Source organism: Mercenaria mercenaria, chromosome 18 (assembly GCF_021730395.1).
Source record: "Mercenaria mercenaria strain notata chromosome 18, MADL_Memer_1, whole genome shotgun sequence".
NCBI classification, from domain to species: Eukaryota; Metazoa; Mollusca; class Bivalvia; order Venerida; family Veneridae; genus Mercenaria; species Mercenaria mercenaria.
Genome location: NC_069378.1, coordinates 57,094,502 through 57,113,904, shown reverse-complemented (window position 1 = coordinate 57,113,904; position 19,403 = coordinate 57,094,502). Strand labels below are relative to the sequence as shown.

Genomic DNA, 19,403 nt, shown 5'->3' with positions numbered 1-19,403 from the left:
TAAAGACAAAGTTATGTAATGTAGACCAATGACTGTTCAAGATATGCATTCATTGACTGATATATTTAGCTGTTTATTGGAATAGGCCTTTAGCAGTAAGCATTTGGCAATTATTGTTTCGCATTTACCATTTCCCGTATGATGAAAAATATTTGACAATAAGCATTTGGTAAATAGTATTTTGCTTTAAAGATTCGGCACTTAGTATTTGACAATTAGCTTGACAAACCGACCTCCATAGTTATTCTTATTCTTTTGCAAACACAACTATTGTATATTGTGGAAGGCCGGTGCGTCATGCTAATTGCCAATGCTTAATAATAAATAGTTAATGAAAACGCTATTTCCCAGATGCTGAATTACAAATAATGACTGTCAAACGGTAATATCAATGATAAATGCTAATTGTTAATTGAGAAAATTAATGCGAAACAATAAATGCCAAATGGTAATTGCTTAGTGCTTAGTAAAAAAATAGTCTTAAATAATAAAAAAAATACATTTATTCGGACGACCGGACAGGCGATCCCTGTTTTAATTCTAATTAAATTTGACGATCAGCATTTATCATTTAGAAATAAGCATTAGCTATTTGGCATTTAGTATTTGGTATTAAGCATACGATGCGTAGCATTTAGCATTAAGTAATTGTCATTTAGCGTATAATAGTTGGCATTTAGCATTAAGTAATTAGAATTTAGCGTTAAATTTTTGGTATTTGGTACTTAGCATGGCGCACCGGCCTTCCATAATGTCTTTTCATTTCACTTCGCGTATCTTGAAACAGTAACAATAACCATATCAAAACAGTTATTGTACGTATTTAATTCCTCTTAAAGGTCGTTCTGTGTATAATTATGTTTCTTTGTTTTTCTTGACGTTTTTTTCTGAGTGTTTCCGCTTGGTTAGAAGATGTTACAAAGCGGATCGTAAATGACACTGGAGTGGTCTGTTAAGTATCCAGTTACATCTGCCTGATGCTGGATCAATGGAAAAACGTAATATGAGCAGCGCCATGAGAAAATCCAACATAGTGCGTTTGCGACCAGCATGGATCCAGACCAGCCTGCGCATCTGCGCAGTCTGGTCAGGATCCATGCTGTTCGCTTTCAAAGCCTATTGCAATTAGAGAAACCATTAGCGAACAGCATGGATCCTGACCAGACTGCGCGGATGCGCAGGCTTGTCTGGATCCATTCTGGTCGTGAACGCACTAGGTTGGCTTTCTCATGGCGCGGCTCATATCGCCGTTTGTCATCCTAACCTGTCTACAGATATTAAAACTATGGAGAATGCATCGTTTTTGTAGAACATTAAGCAATCTTTAGAGTGTTTCTATTTTTGATTTGGTTTCCATTGTTTGTTTCCCTGTAACGAGCGATTGCTGGTCCTCTGTGAAAATAAATCTTTATGTTTATATGTTTACGTAGGTTGGAAATGTGACGAGGTGGATGACTGTGGGGATAATAGCGACGAATCTACAAACATATGCCGTAAGTTTATGCTAATTGGTGATAACTTTTAACATAGATAAGTACACTGTAGTTAAATATTACAGAAATATGCCATTAGATAATACTAACACGTGATAGACGTTTTTTAAAGCATATATCGTAATAACGAGTCATATGTTTCAATTTATTGTCAAAGATTTTGGTTATATGCAAATAAATGCCAAGCACGAAGTAATGAATGGTGTTTCCATTGTTGCTCTGACTTCTGCAGAGGCATTACGTACATGCATTGTTCTTCAGACAAGTTTGTGTTTTATATGTCAGAAGTTTGGTGGGGGAGGTAAATTTTCAGATGAAATTTTCGTAGTTTCCATTCCATGCCTTTTGTTTTTATAACGTGTGGTAGGAATTCACATGGCGGGATAACTTTCCTTTACACTATCCTGTAATTGACTAAGGTTTGATGCGCACAATTAAATTATTTATATAGATCTACCAATTGACCACTGACTGTTCCAAGGCGGTGTCATACTGCGTTACTTTTGTTTGTTTCTTCCTTGTTGCCTTATTGAAGTAGTTTGTCGACATGTTAATCGTTTGCTTTCCATTACATACCAAATAAATTTCACTTTGGAAATGCTTTATTTTGTAAACAAAGCTACTCGTATTGAATCTTAAAATTGTCGCTAAACTATTATTTGTAGCATCAACTTTCTGTGCTACCCTTTACTTACAGTTTGTATGTGTGTATGTGTTCGGATTTAACGTCTTTTTCAACAATTTTCCAGTCATAGAAACGACGCGGCTCAAATATGATAAGAAACGTGTTAATTAGAGAGTTATATTATTCATAGACCATAACATATATATGATTAACTATAATGACCCTGTCTCAAAGACCTTTATGTCACTTCCTTTGTATATTTTGTCTACTTCAGATAAAAGAAAATGCGAAGATAATAAATTCATGTGTGACAATGGAAGATGTATCCAGTTGTCATGGCAGTGCGACTTCGATGATGACTGTGGTGACAACAGCGATGAGAAACCGGAATTCGGATGCAGTAAGTCTTATAATGTGCCTACGAAATTTCTGTCTGAAATACAGCATATATTTTACTAATAGGAACAAAACCCTCTACTCAACTCCCATTGGGTAGGCCTACGCATTATGCAATTGTGAGACTTTTTGCTTTAGTTGTGACGTCAAAAAGGAGTCAGAAATGACGTAATAATAGCGTCTCGATGCGTTAAAAACCTTTTAAAATGAGTTTTTGAGTCGGCTAAACGCTGTCAAGCGTTTGACGAGTCCTTGCTATCGCACGATTTCTCATTCTTAAATGGCCTCACAACACAGCGAAGTGATGTAGTTCCATTGGATTGTCTCTAATTTCAAAGAGTTCATTGATCGAATGAAGTTCATTTATGTTAATCCTATTTGCTATGGCCAATATACGATGTTATCTGTCATATTTATGACTTGTAATTGTACAATACTCGAATAAAGCCACGTTTTTTCTTCCGCGGTAACTCATTAAGCGTAAACACGCATAACGATTCTGCGGGGTTTGGTAATACATTTGCGCATATGATTATGGTGACGAATTTTATGCCCTTTTGTCACAAAATAGCAAATATGATGTTCACAAATTCAAATAAAAACTGCATATTAACTTATTAGCCAAATTATCCATTTGTTACCCTGTCCGTTTCAAAAAATAATCTTTAAAATCATTGCGCAAATAACAAATTTATTGTGCTGTGCATTTTATGAGTTGCGCGAAAACTTACAAAGCTTGCGTAACATCCAGCGAAAGACAAAATGTAGTTCCAGAACATACTGCTAGTATTTTATTGAGTGGGTACCTCTGAAAGCATTGGAAAGTCTCTTATCAAAGAGTTTACCACATCGATGAAATTAAATTATGACAGCTTCATTTTAAATGACCCGAATAAGATATGTGCAGTACGTTAATTCTTCCGCGAGACTTCGCGGATGAATCCTAACTACATTCTGGACACTTCTCGGCGAACACGCGTGACCTGTTTATAACAATGCTTCTACGACTTTGCGTGGGTTGAATTTTGCAGTCAGTAAACGGATAAATTATCGGAAGAAGAAGCTCTTACTGGTTTGTTTAGTTACTACTGATATTAAAAATGATATTCATTCTTATTTTTCGAGAAATAAACAAATCGGCGAAACATTAAATTGTATTTTCTTGTAGTTTTTGAAATCGAAAGTAGATAGTCTATGTTTGGCTGCTTTGACGAAACGAAACAACTTTTTTTATAAAAAGATTTAAATAAGAGGTAATTTAACCGTAAACTTCAATGTCAGATACTGCCAATTGCTGCTAAATGTCTTCGTATCATCACAATTTGTAAAATATATTGTTGAAACTGGAGAAAAGTGTAATCGTATCCGGATATAATATTTTGGGTAAATATCGAGCTGTGTTATGAAATTTTAACATTCAAGTAACATACATGATAGATATTATTGTAACAGAAATGATTCTAGAATTTATTTTTATTACACCTACATATAATCTATGTCAGACTCGTATTCTAGTCCTGAGGCATGATCTGAAAGTAAAAAGATGAAGTGACAGTCATACTTTGGATATTGTAATACTAGAAAGAATCTAGATCGTAACCTTTCTGGAATTTTGACTGGTTTGGATAATTTGCTTACGATTCAGGTTCGCAAAAAAATGAAACCGTCACCCATTCTGCTTTTCATGATGACACATGTCTTGACTTTTGCAGTCAGTAAGCGGATAAATTATTATTAAAAGAGCTCTTACTGATTTGTTTAATTACTACTGACTTTAAAAATGATTTTATTTCTTATTTTTCGAGAAATAAACAAATCGGCGAAACATTAAATTGTATTTTCTTGTAGTTTTTGAAATCGAAAGTAGATCGTCTATGTTAGAGTGCTTTGACAAAACGAAACAATTTTTTTGTATGAAATGATTTAAATAATTTCACCGTAAACTTCAATATCAGATACTGCCAATTGCTGCTAAACTGTCTTCATATCATCACAATTTGTAGAACATATTATTGAAACTGGCAGTATAAAAGAAAGTGTAATCATATCCGGATATAATATTTTGGGTAAATATCGAGCTGTGTTATGAAATTTAAACATTAAAGTAACAGACATGATAGATATTATTGTAACAGAAATGATTCTAGAATTTATTTTTATAATACATACATAGAATCAATATCAGACTTATATTCTAGTGCTGAGGCATGACCTGAAAGTAAAAATATGAAGTGACAGTCATTCATACTTTGAATATTGTAATACTAAAAAGAATCTGGGTAATATTTAGAAATTTAAACATAAAATTTTCAGTTAGAAATCGCACCAAAGGCTGTATCAAGGGTCTACATTTTCAAAATTTCCTTGTGGTGATACCCCAAACCCTACTTGCAGGAGGGGGTATCCTCCCACACCCTCCCCCCATATTGCCACTTTACAGTTTGATACATTTGCCCTTTTACCACCTGCCACAATGCCCATTTCAAAATCTGACTGCAGTTCAAAGCGGGAAGGAACACCCCTCACAACACCCACCCTGCTACCGACCACGGAAAAATGGCTCAAACATTTTTCAGCCCAGTCTGGGTCTGTCTGTCTACATGAATCAAAACGGATAATTGAAAGTACATAGACTTGGGACTACTGACATGGTTTTGAAGGGGTTAACAGGTCTGAAATAGAATAAATGATGGTTTTAAAATAAAAAAGAACTGCATTTATTAATATTGGTTATCTTTTCCGAAATTGGTAGCTCGTCCGAGTAACTTCTCTTAGTTTCGAATGCACAATTTTCCTGTCAGTGTAAACATTTATGACACTATATATTGACACTCAGCAACATTTACATATCTTTAAACGCAAAAGTAAGTATACTTTAAATTCACATCCCTTATAATATGATTGAACAATACCTAGCGTGTGACACGGTTATTGCCAGGCCCCTTATCTGTAAAATATCTGAACAGTTCTTTCGTCCATCCGTTACAAATTGTATGTGGCAATCCGCGCTATAAAATTTCAATATATAAATTTTCATATTCAAATTTTATCATGTGCGAATATATACCAGCCGATAATTGCCTGTTTTGGTAATGCCGGAGGCAAATGTTTACTGGAAAAATATTTATAGTCATGGGAAGTATCTTAGTGTCACCTGTCAAATTGTAGTTTGTACTTTCAACATTTTTAGCCGACTCTCAGGCCCTTCAGGCCTTTGATTAATCTTATTTGTCTTAAATCATAGTCAATGGTGGCAGAAATAACACTAGACATAGGACTATGGACGTAATAAAAGGATCATTATAGCACTTAATATCGTGATTCTCCACTAAACATGTTAATTAAAATGTCAGAAAACTCAAAAATGAACTTTGGCCAAAATAACGTTGAAGCACATTATTTTGAGGTTTAATGTTTGAGTAACAGTGAATGAATACTAGATTTTCTTAGCTTTCGTAGACAAAGTCGGAATTTAGGTTGAAATCAAGTCATCCTAAATACTTACTTTCATTTTAAATAAATACGTTACTAATCTATTGTTTAACTAAAAGCACCTGTTTTATAACATGAGCAAATACATGTCTTATTTAGCTTGTGATTTACATTCACACAACTATTCTGCTTAAGGAATTGCTAAATCGACGAACTTGTGTACATTTTTGAAGAATATTTTCAGTTTATCTCTGTATACCAAACAATGTTTAAGATCTAGTTTTCAAATTGATCAGTGCCTTCTTTGCTGTTTTAATATGTACAAATGAAAGCTTTAAGATACAATAATACAACCAACATTTAATGTCTTGATGCTGACATAATTTAATCTTCAAATCACTATTTGTAATCAAAGGTCATTACAATGATAACGTATCTATTCAAATAATAATATTAATTTAGAAAGATATGAAATATTAAAACCATGAACAATGAAAACAAATTTACTTGCTAACACTATAAGAATATTCAATGTAAGTGTTTAAAAGTAGTTTTAGATTGTAAAACGGACACATACTTTCAATTTTAATGTTTTAAGTGGCGGTAACGTATCTATTGTCTATTTTGGCATAAATTTTAATGTAGCTCCAATTAGTTCAAATGCATGGTCCTTTGTGATCTGCCAATAAATGTAGAGGTTCTATATTACAAATGTCGTTATTTAATGTAACCCACAAGTCGTCAGCAAGTTTTTGCTACTTATACTTCACACCATGCTTGATGACCATATCAGCTAAAGAAATGACGCAAATTTCACATTTCATGACCTCCTATATATAAACCATTAGTTGATGTAGATTTGTGACGTTTAATTGTTTCTTTTTCTCATGGCACGGCCAATGCATTTCGACTCTGAGTTCGCCATTTTTATGAAAATGTTTGAAATTCGATTTGGTTTATTCTTTTATTTGCATATAATAACATTATGATGCATAGAATGGTTATGTATTTATATGTATTTATATACATGTATATTGGTTATATTGCCTCTAACACGGCCCTGCTTCTGATTCAAAGATATAACGGATATTAGAAATTTATCTACTGTTAAAAGTTTTATAATCTATGCAAAAATAAATAAGAATATCTAGTCGTATCCTGTTGTAAAGCACACTACTTAATATGGAACAGATGCTTTACAATAAATGATAGATACTCACACAACATCATTAAAGCATGTGAAAAAGTCAACCAAAGGCTCGATCAATAAAAATCGGTAACGTATCTGTCTGTAATGTATCTATTGTGCAAAAAAGAAAAATTAATCTAAAGATCCATTTTTTACTGTCACATTTACAAAAAAAGACCTTCAGTCACATAGAAAATGTATGAATGTTTAATGTGTATCAATATTTATCCAGCAACAAAAGAAACAAACTACAAATAGAGTTTGATGAAATTTATTTTTTAGATAGGGTCATATATTGGCCATGGCTGTGAATATATATTAATTTTTGATAAATTTATAAATAAATGCATTGATGATAATCCATAAGTCTTTTTATTTAAAACTTCTGCTCCGGCAACGGTAGCAGAGCGATTTTTTATGCGTTAAAAACGCCAACGAATGTCATAATTCTTGCAGCTATTGTTCTTATGTAAAAACACTTCCACACTTCAAGTTTAAGATTTAGCTTTTTGCTCCGGCAACGGTAGCAAAACAATTGAACTATATAGTGAATAGTCTGTATATATTGTTTCCAATTCTTCCATAAGTACATGTATGTATCTTCTCAGGAAGTATGCATTTCCATAACGCATCCACAGCCATGACAAAGTGGAGTTGGAGCTGAAAATATACAAAAAAAGAGGATAACAAACTATTGAAAACAAGAGGGGGAGGGTGGGTGGTGTTTTTTAGAGACTTAAATTAAATTTTTTGACAGAGCACCAAAAGCGTGTCTACCTTCGTTGGAAGCCAGCGAGAAAGAGGACGCTCCAAGCGTGTGCTATCTTTTCATTATAGATGGCGCTCTAAGCGCGTGCTCATCTTCTCATTATATTACGTCATCTAATTAAAAACCAATTAACAAAATTAATTATTCTTTTGTGCTCGATAAACAGTTTAATCTTAAGCGATTAAACTCAATATTCTAATGGACTTTTAATGGTAAATGATACTTGGTTGGAAAGCGTAGTAACGTATCTATTTCGGTTTAAATAATTATTCATATAATGTCGCCTGATAGACAATATCATTGCTTTTGCAATTGCATGGTAAACAGTTTGATTATTACATGGAGGAATATAACAACTTATGGATTTGAAAACATAAAATTAAAGCATATCAGGAGCATGCATGTGGTTCTCTGGCTTCTCCGAAGTTTGGTAACGTATCTATCTGATTTTCAAGGGACAAAAGTTTAGCAGCCACACTATGCAAAAGCCCTTTTACACAGGTAAAATGTCTTTCCACTCAATTTTTGAAACAAATAGGTAGGAAAATTTAGCTTATTGCCTGTCATACGTAAGAGTTAAGTGACTTTATTTCAGCACAAATGTATGCATCCGAGCGGGGGACAAGGCAAAATCGTCCATATGAAGCTCATTATGAAGTTGTAGTTCGCTCAAATATGTCAAACACATTATAATTTGATATGATTCTACTTACTGTACAATAGTTTGACATGTATAAAAGTTTAAACACATTGTTACAGTTGTATTAGCAAATGCACACGTGGGACTGGATTTTCACTAATTTGCATGTTTAGTGGAGAATCAAATAAAAATGAGCCGTGCCATGAGAAAACCAACATAGTGGGTATGCGACCAGCATGGATCCAGACCAGCCTGCGCATCCGCGCAGTCTGGTCAGGCTCCATGCTGTTCGCTTTTAAAGCCTATTGGAATTGGAGAAACTATTAGCGAACAGCATGGATCCTGACCAGACTGCGCGGATGCGCAGGCTGGTCTGGATCCATGCTGGTCGCATACCCACTATGTTGGTTTTCCCGTGGCACGGCTCAAATAAAAATAAAAAAATTAATTAATATTAATTAATAAACACGTGAACAAACTGAAGGCAAAATTAAAATCATTTGACCAGATGCGTTGTATTCAGTAATATAAGAAGGAAATCGATTAATCCCTGCCTGACGAGATGGTCATTACTTCGTTAAGTAAACCCCTTTGTTAAACTGCTTTATGAATGCGGTTTGAATGCTAAGCCATTTGTTAACTATACCAGACTCCTACTTTTCTTAATCGTTTTCAGAAACAAATTATTCTGGCAAGACGAGACGCTTTGAGAACTGTTAAGTGATTTTATGAGATTGAATTTCTTAATCAGATTTATGCCTCTTGTATTTCCATCGTTTTATTAGATATTTGTTAATAGAATTGCCACTAAATATTGCAGTGTGATACTTTGTGGTACAATAGAACCATTATGAACAATCTTCAATACAAACTAGATCTATATTTTTGTTATTAGTTTAGTTTATACAAATTCATTTTAGTGCGATGGGATGAAAGCTGAAAAGTTATTCGAATCACTCTCAAGTCCGCTTCCTGGAAAAACTAGTACTGGTGTCATATGAGATGTCATGGTCGTGACCCCAGTGGGGCTCGAACCCACGACCCTCGGGTTGAGCGGCCGGCACTTTAACCACCGCTCCCTTCTTTTTTATAATAATTATTGCTAGATCTAGATCTCTATGTAATTTTCTTTATTGTGGATTCTAAACTTTTAATCATGTATTATGACTTAAACTTAAGGTACTATTTCTACAGTATGCAAATAGAAAATAATTGACATATATTTGGCGGTGTGGTTTGACATATTGTGATATACATTTTGTATGCAACTTGGAAACGGGTCCTACGTTGCCGAGTTATCATTGCCACTGACTTTGAGTGACTTGCCCCTCTCGTTGTGGGCGGGGAACCTCGCTTTGGGGAAAAGAATCGTTTTATGTGAGGAAATCATCTAGCTGGCTTACGGGTGGTCGTTGGTTTTTACTCAGGTGCCCACACGTGTCTGTTACAATACACGAAGAAGCATCTGCAGTGGGTCATGTACAGCTGGAGAGTCACCATATGACCTGTACATTTGCCGGTTTTTCATTAAATCCAACAGTACTTATATTTTTGTTGATGGTGAACGCCAAGAAGAAGTAAAAGATTTTTGTTGATGGGGTTAACGTCGCGCCGATACAATTACAGGTCATATGGCGACATTCCAGCCTTGATTTTTGGGGAAGACCCTAGGTGCCTCTCCATCATCGGTGAAGGGCAAGTGATTTGAAGCCAGCGACCTTATCATCCGCGCTGTCTGGTTAGTATCCATGCTGTTCGCTAACAGTTTCTCTAATTGCAATAGGCTTTGAAAGCGAACAGCATGGATCCTAACCAGACTGCGCGGATGCGCAGGCTGGTCTGGGTCCATTCCGGTCGCAAACGCACTTTGTTGGTTTTCTCATGGTGCGGCTTAGTTATCTAACAGAGTGTATGGAATCAGTGCTCTTATCTGAAATTCTGTATTCAAAGGATGTTCTCATTTATACACATTTGATATGAATTAATAGTGAAATGCTTGTATGAAATACTTCACTTGACTAAATATTGAAGATAAATTAATAATGAATCGACAGACAGACTATTTCCTGTTTTATATTTGTAACTCTTTCGCTTTCGTAAAGTCAGTGAAAACACATCAAAGGTGTATGAAAGTGTACGTTGAACACAAAATTAATGCCTATTCGTTTGACTTATATGAATAGCTTAACCCTGATCCTACTTAATTTCTACAATGAAATTGTCCATCTTTCAATTTGGACAGTACCATTAACTGACCAAAAAAAGTACTGACTTAATGGCGAACAGTGCAGATCATGATCAGACTGCACGGATCATGATCTACACTGGTCGCAAACGGGGAATCAATCATGTCCAGCATGGTAAGGGTTAACAAGATGACTGCCTTTCAACGCTTTATATATAAAAGTAAGAAGAAAAAATGATGACTTGAAAGGTCTAATATTTCTTCTCATGATTGGTATACATGTTATATTTCATAAATTTGTAGACAATACGTAGTCAAACCCAGTTGTATAAAAAAGAGCCATTTACTAATATATAAAATTGATTTTTTTTAGGTAATTATTACTTCTTTGAATGCAAATAACGACAGCTGTTGCTATAGGGAGGTATTGCAATTATATTTGATGCGCCTTAATAAGTTTGCGGTCAGAGGGTTAAAATATTTGAGAAAAACAAACTATGGTACTTTCTAAGTTTATTGTCACAACTAAGACACAGCAGGCTGTAAATCATTCTAATTATGAATTTCCTTTGCGTCACTGACGTACATGTTTCTATGAGCTCCAAGGCCCTGCAAGAATGAATATGTTTTCTCCACTTTATTTGCTAATTCAGTCAATTGTCTTCAGTATAATTTGTAAGAAGATACCAGTATTTCTCAGTTTTCAAAATATCATTTATAATTATTGTCGTAGAAACTCACAAAAAAATATATTTATTATATGCTTTTTCAGAAAATTACCGAAATAAAAGTGGAATATATCTAATAAATTGTTTCCTTTCCTAGTGCCTTCTTTCAACAGCAACGTGTTTACTTTTACCCTACCGCGTTTCAGTATGTATCACTTTGCATTCTATTGAAATCGGCATGTTCCTATCGCATGCTAGGCAAAAATGGGGGCGTAAGAATTTAATGTCTCCAAAAGAGAAATTGAAAGAAGCGAAAAGTAGTGGAAATATGTCTCTGAAAATCTGATATGCTAGGAAATGTCGAAAAACCGTTATGAAGTAAGTGGATTTTATATGAAATAAAGAACAGCCGGATTTAGTGGTGTTCAGCCTAATATTTTCACAGTAAAAGTATCAAATACATTGTATATTTGTACCCCCCCCCCCCCCCCCCCCCCGACAACAAAGTTGTAAGGGGGGTATACTGGTTTCATGTTGTCTGTTTGTCTGTCCGTCTGTCTGTCTGTCCGTCTGTCCGTAGACGCAATCTTGTGCGCTCCATCTCTCCTTATCCCCTTGACAGAATTTAATGAAACTTCACACAAGTGATCAGTAACAACAGTAGTTGTGCATGGGGCATGTTAGGTTCTTTTAGAAAAAAAATTTGCAGAGTTATGGGACTTTGTTTTTTTTGTTACTATACTATATACATAGACACAATCTTGTGCGCACCATCTCTCCTCATCCCCTTGACACAATTTAATGAAACTTCACACAAGTGATCAGTAACAACAGTAGTTGTGCATGGGGCATGTTAGGTTCTTTCAGAAAATTTTTTTGCAGAGTTATGGGACTTTGTTTTTTTGTTACTATACTATATACATAGACACAATCTTGTGCGCACCATCTCTCCTCATCCCCTTGACACAATTTAATGAAACCTCACACAAGTGATCAGTATCAACAGTAGTTGTGTATGGGGCATGTTAGGTTCTTTCAGCGACAAAAATTGCAGAGTTATGGGACTTTGTTTCTTGTTAACATACTATGTACATACAGTCTGCATATGCAATCTTGTGCATGCCTAATCTACCAAACCCTTACACACAATTTAATGAAACTTCACACAAGTGATCAGTACCAACCCTAGTTGTGCATGGTGCATGTTACATTCTTTTAGATAACTATTCTGCATAGTTATGGGACTTTATTTTTTGTTACTTTACTGTATACATACAGTCTATATACATACAGTCCACGTAATTATGCAATCTTGTGTGCGTCAAATTGCAATGTACTGTGTCAGTGCATGCGTGTGGGGGGGGGGGGGGGGGGGGGGGGTACATTCATCACCTTTAGTGATAGCTCTAGTTTTCATGGGTATGATAATATGAAATAGGTAAATTTCGTCAAAACATGAAATAAAAGATTTTGTTTGTTTGTTTTACATGTAAGATCAAACTGTCTTTATATCTAACTCATTAGCGCCATATCTAATATTTTTACTCGTTGCTATGCCACTCGTAAAAATAATTATTGCGTCTGGTGTTCACTCGTAAAGATATTTCAATCTTGCAATTTTGAAATATATTCAGTATTTGGTGGTCAGTTTTTAACTAAAAAACTTGAAAACTTCGATAATAAAGAGATAATATCACTTGGTATTAAACTATGCAGATAGGGGAAGTAATCATATTTACGAGCGGTTTTTGTATCTGGCTCGAAGCATGTTTCAAGATGATACTATATTTATCTCTTGAACTATACACGTTTATACATATTGACATAAAACCAAACCCTTTAGCATCTCGCTCATCGGTTGAGTCGAGAATCACAAAAAAAAAAATCAGTGTTGAAAACAGTTTGGTTATCCAAATTCAAATTGGTTATCCAAAAAGTTTGCGAATCTTTACTTTTCCAGCCTGCATTAACCTTTTCCACTCTTGTTTGAATAAAGTCCCACTCATGAAGTAAAGAAAAAAGTTGAAAGCGTAATTGCACCATGCAAAAATAAGTACAGCTATTGTGATAAGTTGCCACTTTGCAACATCTCTTTGATCTAGTTCATTTAATCTGCCCTTAAACACCGCATATAGGCAGTACGGAGATGTCGTTACAGTGAAAAATATGGTCAGCGTGAACAACATGCGGGTTGGCGAAAATGACTTTTTTGTCTTGGTTGTTGTAGGTCTAGCTCGTTCTAGACCGGTATTTGTCTCTGGCCGATTTCTTTGCTGGGAGATACCTTGGCTTTCGATATGTTTAGCCGCAAGGTTGGCTTTCTGAGACACGTTTGTCGTGTGCTCATCGACTTTTTGTTCCGTTTGTCCCCGCGGAAATTCACGAAGTTCAATAACTCTGTCTGTGTGACTGTTCAATGGTGGTTTTCCTTCCGTTGGTTTTGATGAAGATTGTTGGCACATTGGATGAACAACATTGAGCCGTCTCTTCTGAAGCGTTATAGCCACAGCTATATACACATTTCCTATCAGAATGAAAATGACAGGGATGATGTTGAACACAATTAGGACTATGATTCCCCAAGTCTCTTGGTGAAATTTCATGTATTCTTTAGAGGAATAATTGCACGGATAGTGTAATAATTCACTTCCAAACTCTTCTATAATTTCTTCCTTTGAAGTATAGTGCTTATATCCTGCAATACTATGACTGTTTGCAACAGTAAGTAACAAAAGAATTGTTACGGAAACTATAAAAGATGTTTTCGGTGTCAGTTTTGTTCTGGTATAAATTGGTGCCTTCGTTAACAGAAAACGTTCTAAAGTTACTGAAACCAGTAGCCAGACAGAAAATGATGCGGATGTGTGAATAATCCAGCTCCTTGTCCTACAGAAAACAGTGGAATGATCCCATAATCTGTATCCAACAATGCCGTGTACTGTGTCCGGTAACGGACCGAACAACAGAAATACTGTGTCACTTCCCGCCAAAAAAAGGAGATACACCGCTGTTGAATGCTTGCGCATGCGCTTCCTTGATAGCACCACAAAATTCAAGATATTCCCGATCAAACCAATGGTGAGAAGTGTAAACGGTATCGTCCGCCATAGCCAGTGTGCAATTCTACATTCTGTGTAGTCCGTATCAGTGCAGTTGACATGATATAAATCTATAGAAACTATATTTCTCATATGTAGTAAAAATGTAAATTGCGTAACAATATCACAGCAGAATTAAAAGATAAACATTTTCCATGCAGCATCAAGTTTTGTACCTTCAGAGAATATTTCATTAATATTTTATAAACTCCGTTTCTGATTTAGTTAAATTTTTCTGTATTCCTAAATGATAATCACAAAGAGAGCTATCTGTCAAACCACGATCTTTATTCTTAGTGTGTTATTTTGCTTTTTTGTTTATTTACATTATTTTTTATTTGATAATGTTTCACACAAGATATGTGTTAATCACACTTCTAAACGATCTCTTTGGCAAAATTATCTATTGCATTGTTGTTAATGTATTATGTATCAATTCTACTCTTTCTGTTACAGTTTTTGTCACAGAATACACTAGAGAAGCTTTTCATCCTCGATATTACAGAATGTTTGTTGCACCCATTATAGAATTATTTCATTTAAAACTATAGTTTCCGACGGACACATCAGAATTCTGTTTCTTCTGTTATTTGATTTACATCTTTTCACATATTATATACTGTAGAAATAATCTATAAAAGCTCTCGTAATCACTGTAAATAAAATATCAGTTAATTGAAATAATGACGCGCGTATCGCAGAATGTCGCCCAACGCGCATGTCTGTAGACATAAAACAGTTATCATATATTATTAAGTACTCTCATATTTCTTGTCTGGAATGAACAGTAGTTTTCAAATGACAAATTGTAATGTTATTATCGAAATCAACGTTGATCAAACTAGATAATTGAGTCGCATCATGAGAAAACCAACATAGTGCATTTGCGACCAGCATGGATCCAGACCAGCCTGCGCATTCTGGTCAGGATCCATGCTATTCGCTAACAGTTTCTCTAATTACAATAGGCTTTGAAAGCGAACAGCATGGATCCAGACCAGACTGCGCGGATGCGCAGGCTGGTCTGGATCCAAGCTGGTCGCAAACGCACTATGTTGGTTTTCTCACGGTGCGGCTCATATAATAAAAGTCATCCCGTGATTAATTTCTTGGACGTTAGAGGTAGTACGATTGATCAAACCAAATACAATACAGTCATCTCCCTCACTTATTTATGGGACAGTGGCGGAAAACCTGCTATACTTGTATGGCATAAAATCCAGCCATAGAAGTACACTGCATGTCATAAAACCATAACAAGCGTGTATAAGCCAGCAGTCATAGAGTTAACCCTTATCCTGCTTATTTTCTATAATGAACTTGTCCATTTTTGAACTTTGACAGTGCCATTAAATGGGGTGCATACAAAAAAATACTGAAAATGGATGCACACCAAAACACAAACAAAAAATACTGACTGAATGGCGAACAGTGCAGGTCATGATCAGACTGCACGGATGTGCACCTGATCATGATCTGCACTGGTCACAAAGGCAGACTCAATCGTGTCCAGCATGATCAGGTGTAACATCACACTTTATTATTTATGTTACTGATGTTTGAAGAATGGTTTATGTGTAATTTAGTCGGGAACAATTGTTAACATAAGTAATTGATAAATAATTGTATATCCTAGTAAGTGACGTTAAAAGCATACGGTATAAGGGAGAATTAGTGCCAGGCCGTTCGCAGGTTGGTCAAACTGCTCCACTTTTGCGGTCTTGGGTTCGATCAAAAGCCAAGTTACTGTTTTATGGTGATTTTATATAAAAGTATTTGACTCAGTCTGTCAGTTGTTGGCAACAGCGTTACTAAATGTTGAAAATTATAGATCCATAATACACAATATTGTATTATGTATTCTTGCTCTTGAATTTTAAAATATGGCAAATATTTGCTTTACAAACAGCATTTGTTACTATGGAAACAGTATTTTGATAAGACAGTGAGATTGTTGACCTGATGCACGACATTTTGTATTTAATTGATTTCTCTGTCTTTAAAATACGTATTCTGACAGTTTTGTGGTAAAACAAAACTATCAGCTCGATTTCATAATTATATAGTTCTCATAGTTCAGCACCTGTGACGCAGCAGTAACAAAATACAGATCTAACTAAGTCACATTACGTACGGAGAAATTACAGCCTGCTGGATACTTTACAGCCGTGATAAAAACATTATAAAAATGGCGTGTGGATTGGGGTGGGGGAAGGGGATCGGGGGTAAAATCAGTATAAAAGTGCATAGGGGATAGAGGTTAATAGAACGAATTTGCAAAACCACAAATATTCATAACATGACAAAGTTAGTACAGAAATCAAATATATGGATACACATTGAAATGCCGCTCTTAGCAAAAAATACTTTAAGGAGTGTAAGCGTTTTCATTAGATTAACCTCTCGCACTCTAAAAACAACTTTACTCTCCCCGTTTCTTTGGTGAAATCAGATTATGTACGAAATTAAGGTAGTGGACCTGTAATGACTATCGTTTTTTTTTTGTTTGATAACGGGGGTCACTACCTTATATAGTTTAGAGAAATTATTTAAGTTAAATACGTATGAGGAAAAAGCTTTTTTTCAGGCAATATAGGCCATAGACTGTCTAGTTGAGTTTCTGGGTTATGATTTGTTCAACATACCCACTTAAGACTATTTCATTTCATTTGTAACAAACGTTTTATTTTTACCATTTGTGTAAGACATTATTTTGGAAATCGCACAGGTATCAAGATATCACATATTTTATATCTGTTATCCTGGTTGATTGAGTACCCGTAAATATAGCTGAATACGCATATGACTTGCAGAAAAAAAAACAAACAAAAAAACAAAAAAAAAAAAACAAAAAAACAAAAAAAAACAACACAACACCTAGAAAAATTCCAAGAACGCACACGGGCAGCGATAATATGTTATTTGCCGAGTACCGTTATGACTGAAGTGGATGTTTTCTTTTCAGGTAATCGCACGTGTAAGCAGGGATGGTGGAAGTGTCGCTCGAACTACAGATGTATCCCAGACTGGCAGAGGTGTAACGGTAAGGACGACTGTAGGGATAACTCTGATGAAGAAACAGCCAACTGTCCAAAGTGTCACCCTACAGGAGACTTCGAGTGTGCCAACAAACGGTAAATACAAATAACTTAGGCCTAAAAAATGTTTATTTCCAGTAACATGCCCCCACCCCCTCCTAAAAATAGGGTAGGTGTGTAGGAATTCTTTTTGGATTTTATTCTACAAAGAAGAAAAGGCAATACAAAAAGAAAAGTATAAAAAATTGCGAAAATATCGAAAAAAATGCCAACGCCATAAAAAGCATTTAGGGTCGCGCAAATTTTTAGAATAGGTTGGGATACAGAAAAATCTTTTTTTTTCCTTTTTTTAGGCCATATAAATATCATTTTGACCAATGTTTGTGAGTTGACAACGGAATCAAATGTATTATAATGTTTTACAGGCGTATAAACTATAACTTTAAAATTTGATAAACAGTTCTTGGTTTAAGAGTAACAGGTCGTCATGATTTTGACTGTGAAAATTTAAATTGTTCTGTCTAATAAAATTTATAACAAATAGGTATTACTAAATACCTTCTTACTTAAGAAAACTCACTAGCTGAATGTCGCAATTTCCAGTTTATAAAACTCGACCAGACCCAGAATTTGTTTATCTGTAGCTGTAATATCTAAGTGATAGATAAATAATTATTCATACTTTCATGCATTAATGGATTTATAGTCACTTTATTAAATGCAGGGTATCGCCTAGTCTGGCTACCGACTAGATAATCTTTTTAAATTATTCTTATCATTTTTTTTATATATTCTGACCGATCTTTCTTGGCTCTGATTATGTACAGTGTTTTTGAGAAGAAAAGGGACATAATTATACAAAATTTGAATAGCCTCAGGAGTTATTTCCTGTGTCTGAACACAGACTATGTATCTCATAAAATTATATAAATCGTGAACTTAGCCCGCCTTGAAATATGTTTGCAGAGGTCTGTCTTGTGCCACAAAAGCCTTAGGCGTAAAGAAGTATTGCTTTTTCCAATTGATTCAGTCAAGCTCTGGGTATGCTTTTATATTTTTTGGTTGCGTTCAATGCTTCTAAAGGATTTTCATATTAGATTTTTATTTATATATATTTTTTTTTTTCAGATGTGTACCAAAACGGTGGATGTGTGACTTTGATAATGACTGTGGAGATAACAGTGATGAAAATCCAACCATGTGTGGTGAGCCATGCCGTTTTTCAAGCTTAAGGACTTTTTTTTTTGCTCTGTAGGTAACGGACCCTTAATGACAGTCGGCAATAAACGTCAGATTACGTAATCCACCGATGTTACTTCGGCATTCTCCGGCTGCAAATTTAGCCCGTATAAGCAACCAGACAGGGAATTCCGAAGAATGCCGAGAATACGTAAATACACGGAAACTACCGATATTGATCACGGGTCCATTGTTTAAGGTCACACTGACACAATCTTAGATAATACAGCAACTTTCCATTTTTTCATGGTGGGGAAAGACTTTGGGTGTCCCTAGACTCAATAAAGAATACCTTAGCCTAGGATGTTCAAACTTCATAGGATGAATGCCAGTGTTTAGTAGATGACCTTATTCATTTTGTGTCAGAGTGACCTTGACACCGAAAATGGTCCCCGTTGAATAACAAAAAAAAAACAAAATGGCCTTGATTTGTTTTCATAAGATGATTACCTACTGCCAGACTAGTGGATGTCCTCTATTGTTTTGGTGGTCAGTGGGTCAAATTGACCTTTGACACTGAAGACAGTTTCAGCTAGATAACTTATATGCTTAGCCTACAGTCAAGTAACGTCAAAGAACGATTGCCTGCGTTCAGTTAATGAATCCTTTGTTGTTTGGGGCTAGCAGGTCT

At 35.2% G+C, this 19,403-nt stretch overlaps 1 protein-coding gene across 1 annotated transcript in view; it reads left to right on the top strand.

Moving 5' to 3' along the window:
• The window catches only part of LOC123539405 (low-density lipoprotein receptor-related protein 2-like), a 187,296-nt gene that overhangs the window by 148,143 nt on the left and 19,750 nt on the right, over positions 1–19,403 (top strand). The window contains exons 72-75 of the mRNA XM_053529882.1: positions 1,431–1,493; positions 2,393–2,518; positions 17,461–17,629; positions 18,662–18,738. Coding sequence (XP_053385857.1) covers positions 1,431–1,493; positions 2,393–2,518; positions 17,461–17,629; positions 18,662–18,738 — 435 coding nt within the window. The remainder of the gene's footprint in view (positions 1–1,430; positions 1,494–2,392; positions 2,519–17,460; positions 17,630–18,661; positions 18,739–19,403) is intronic.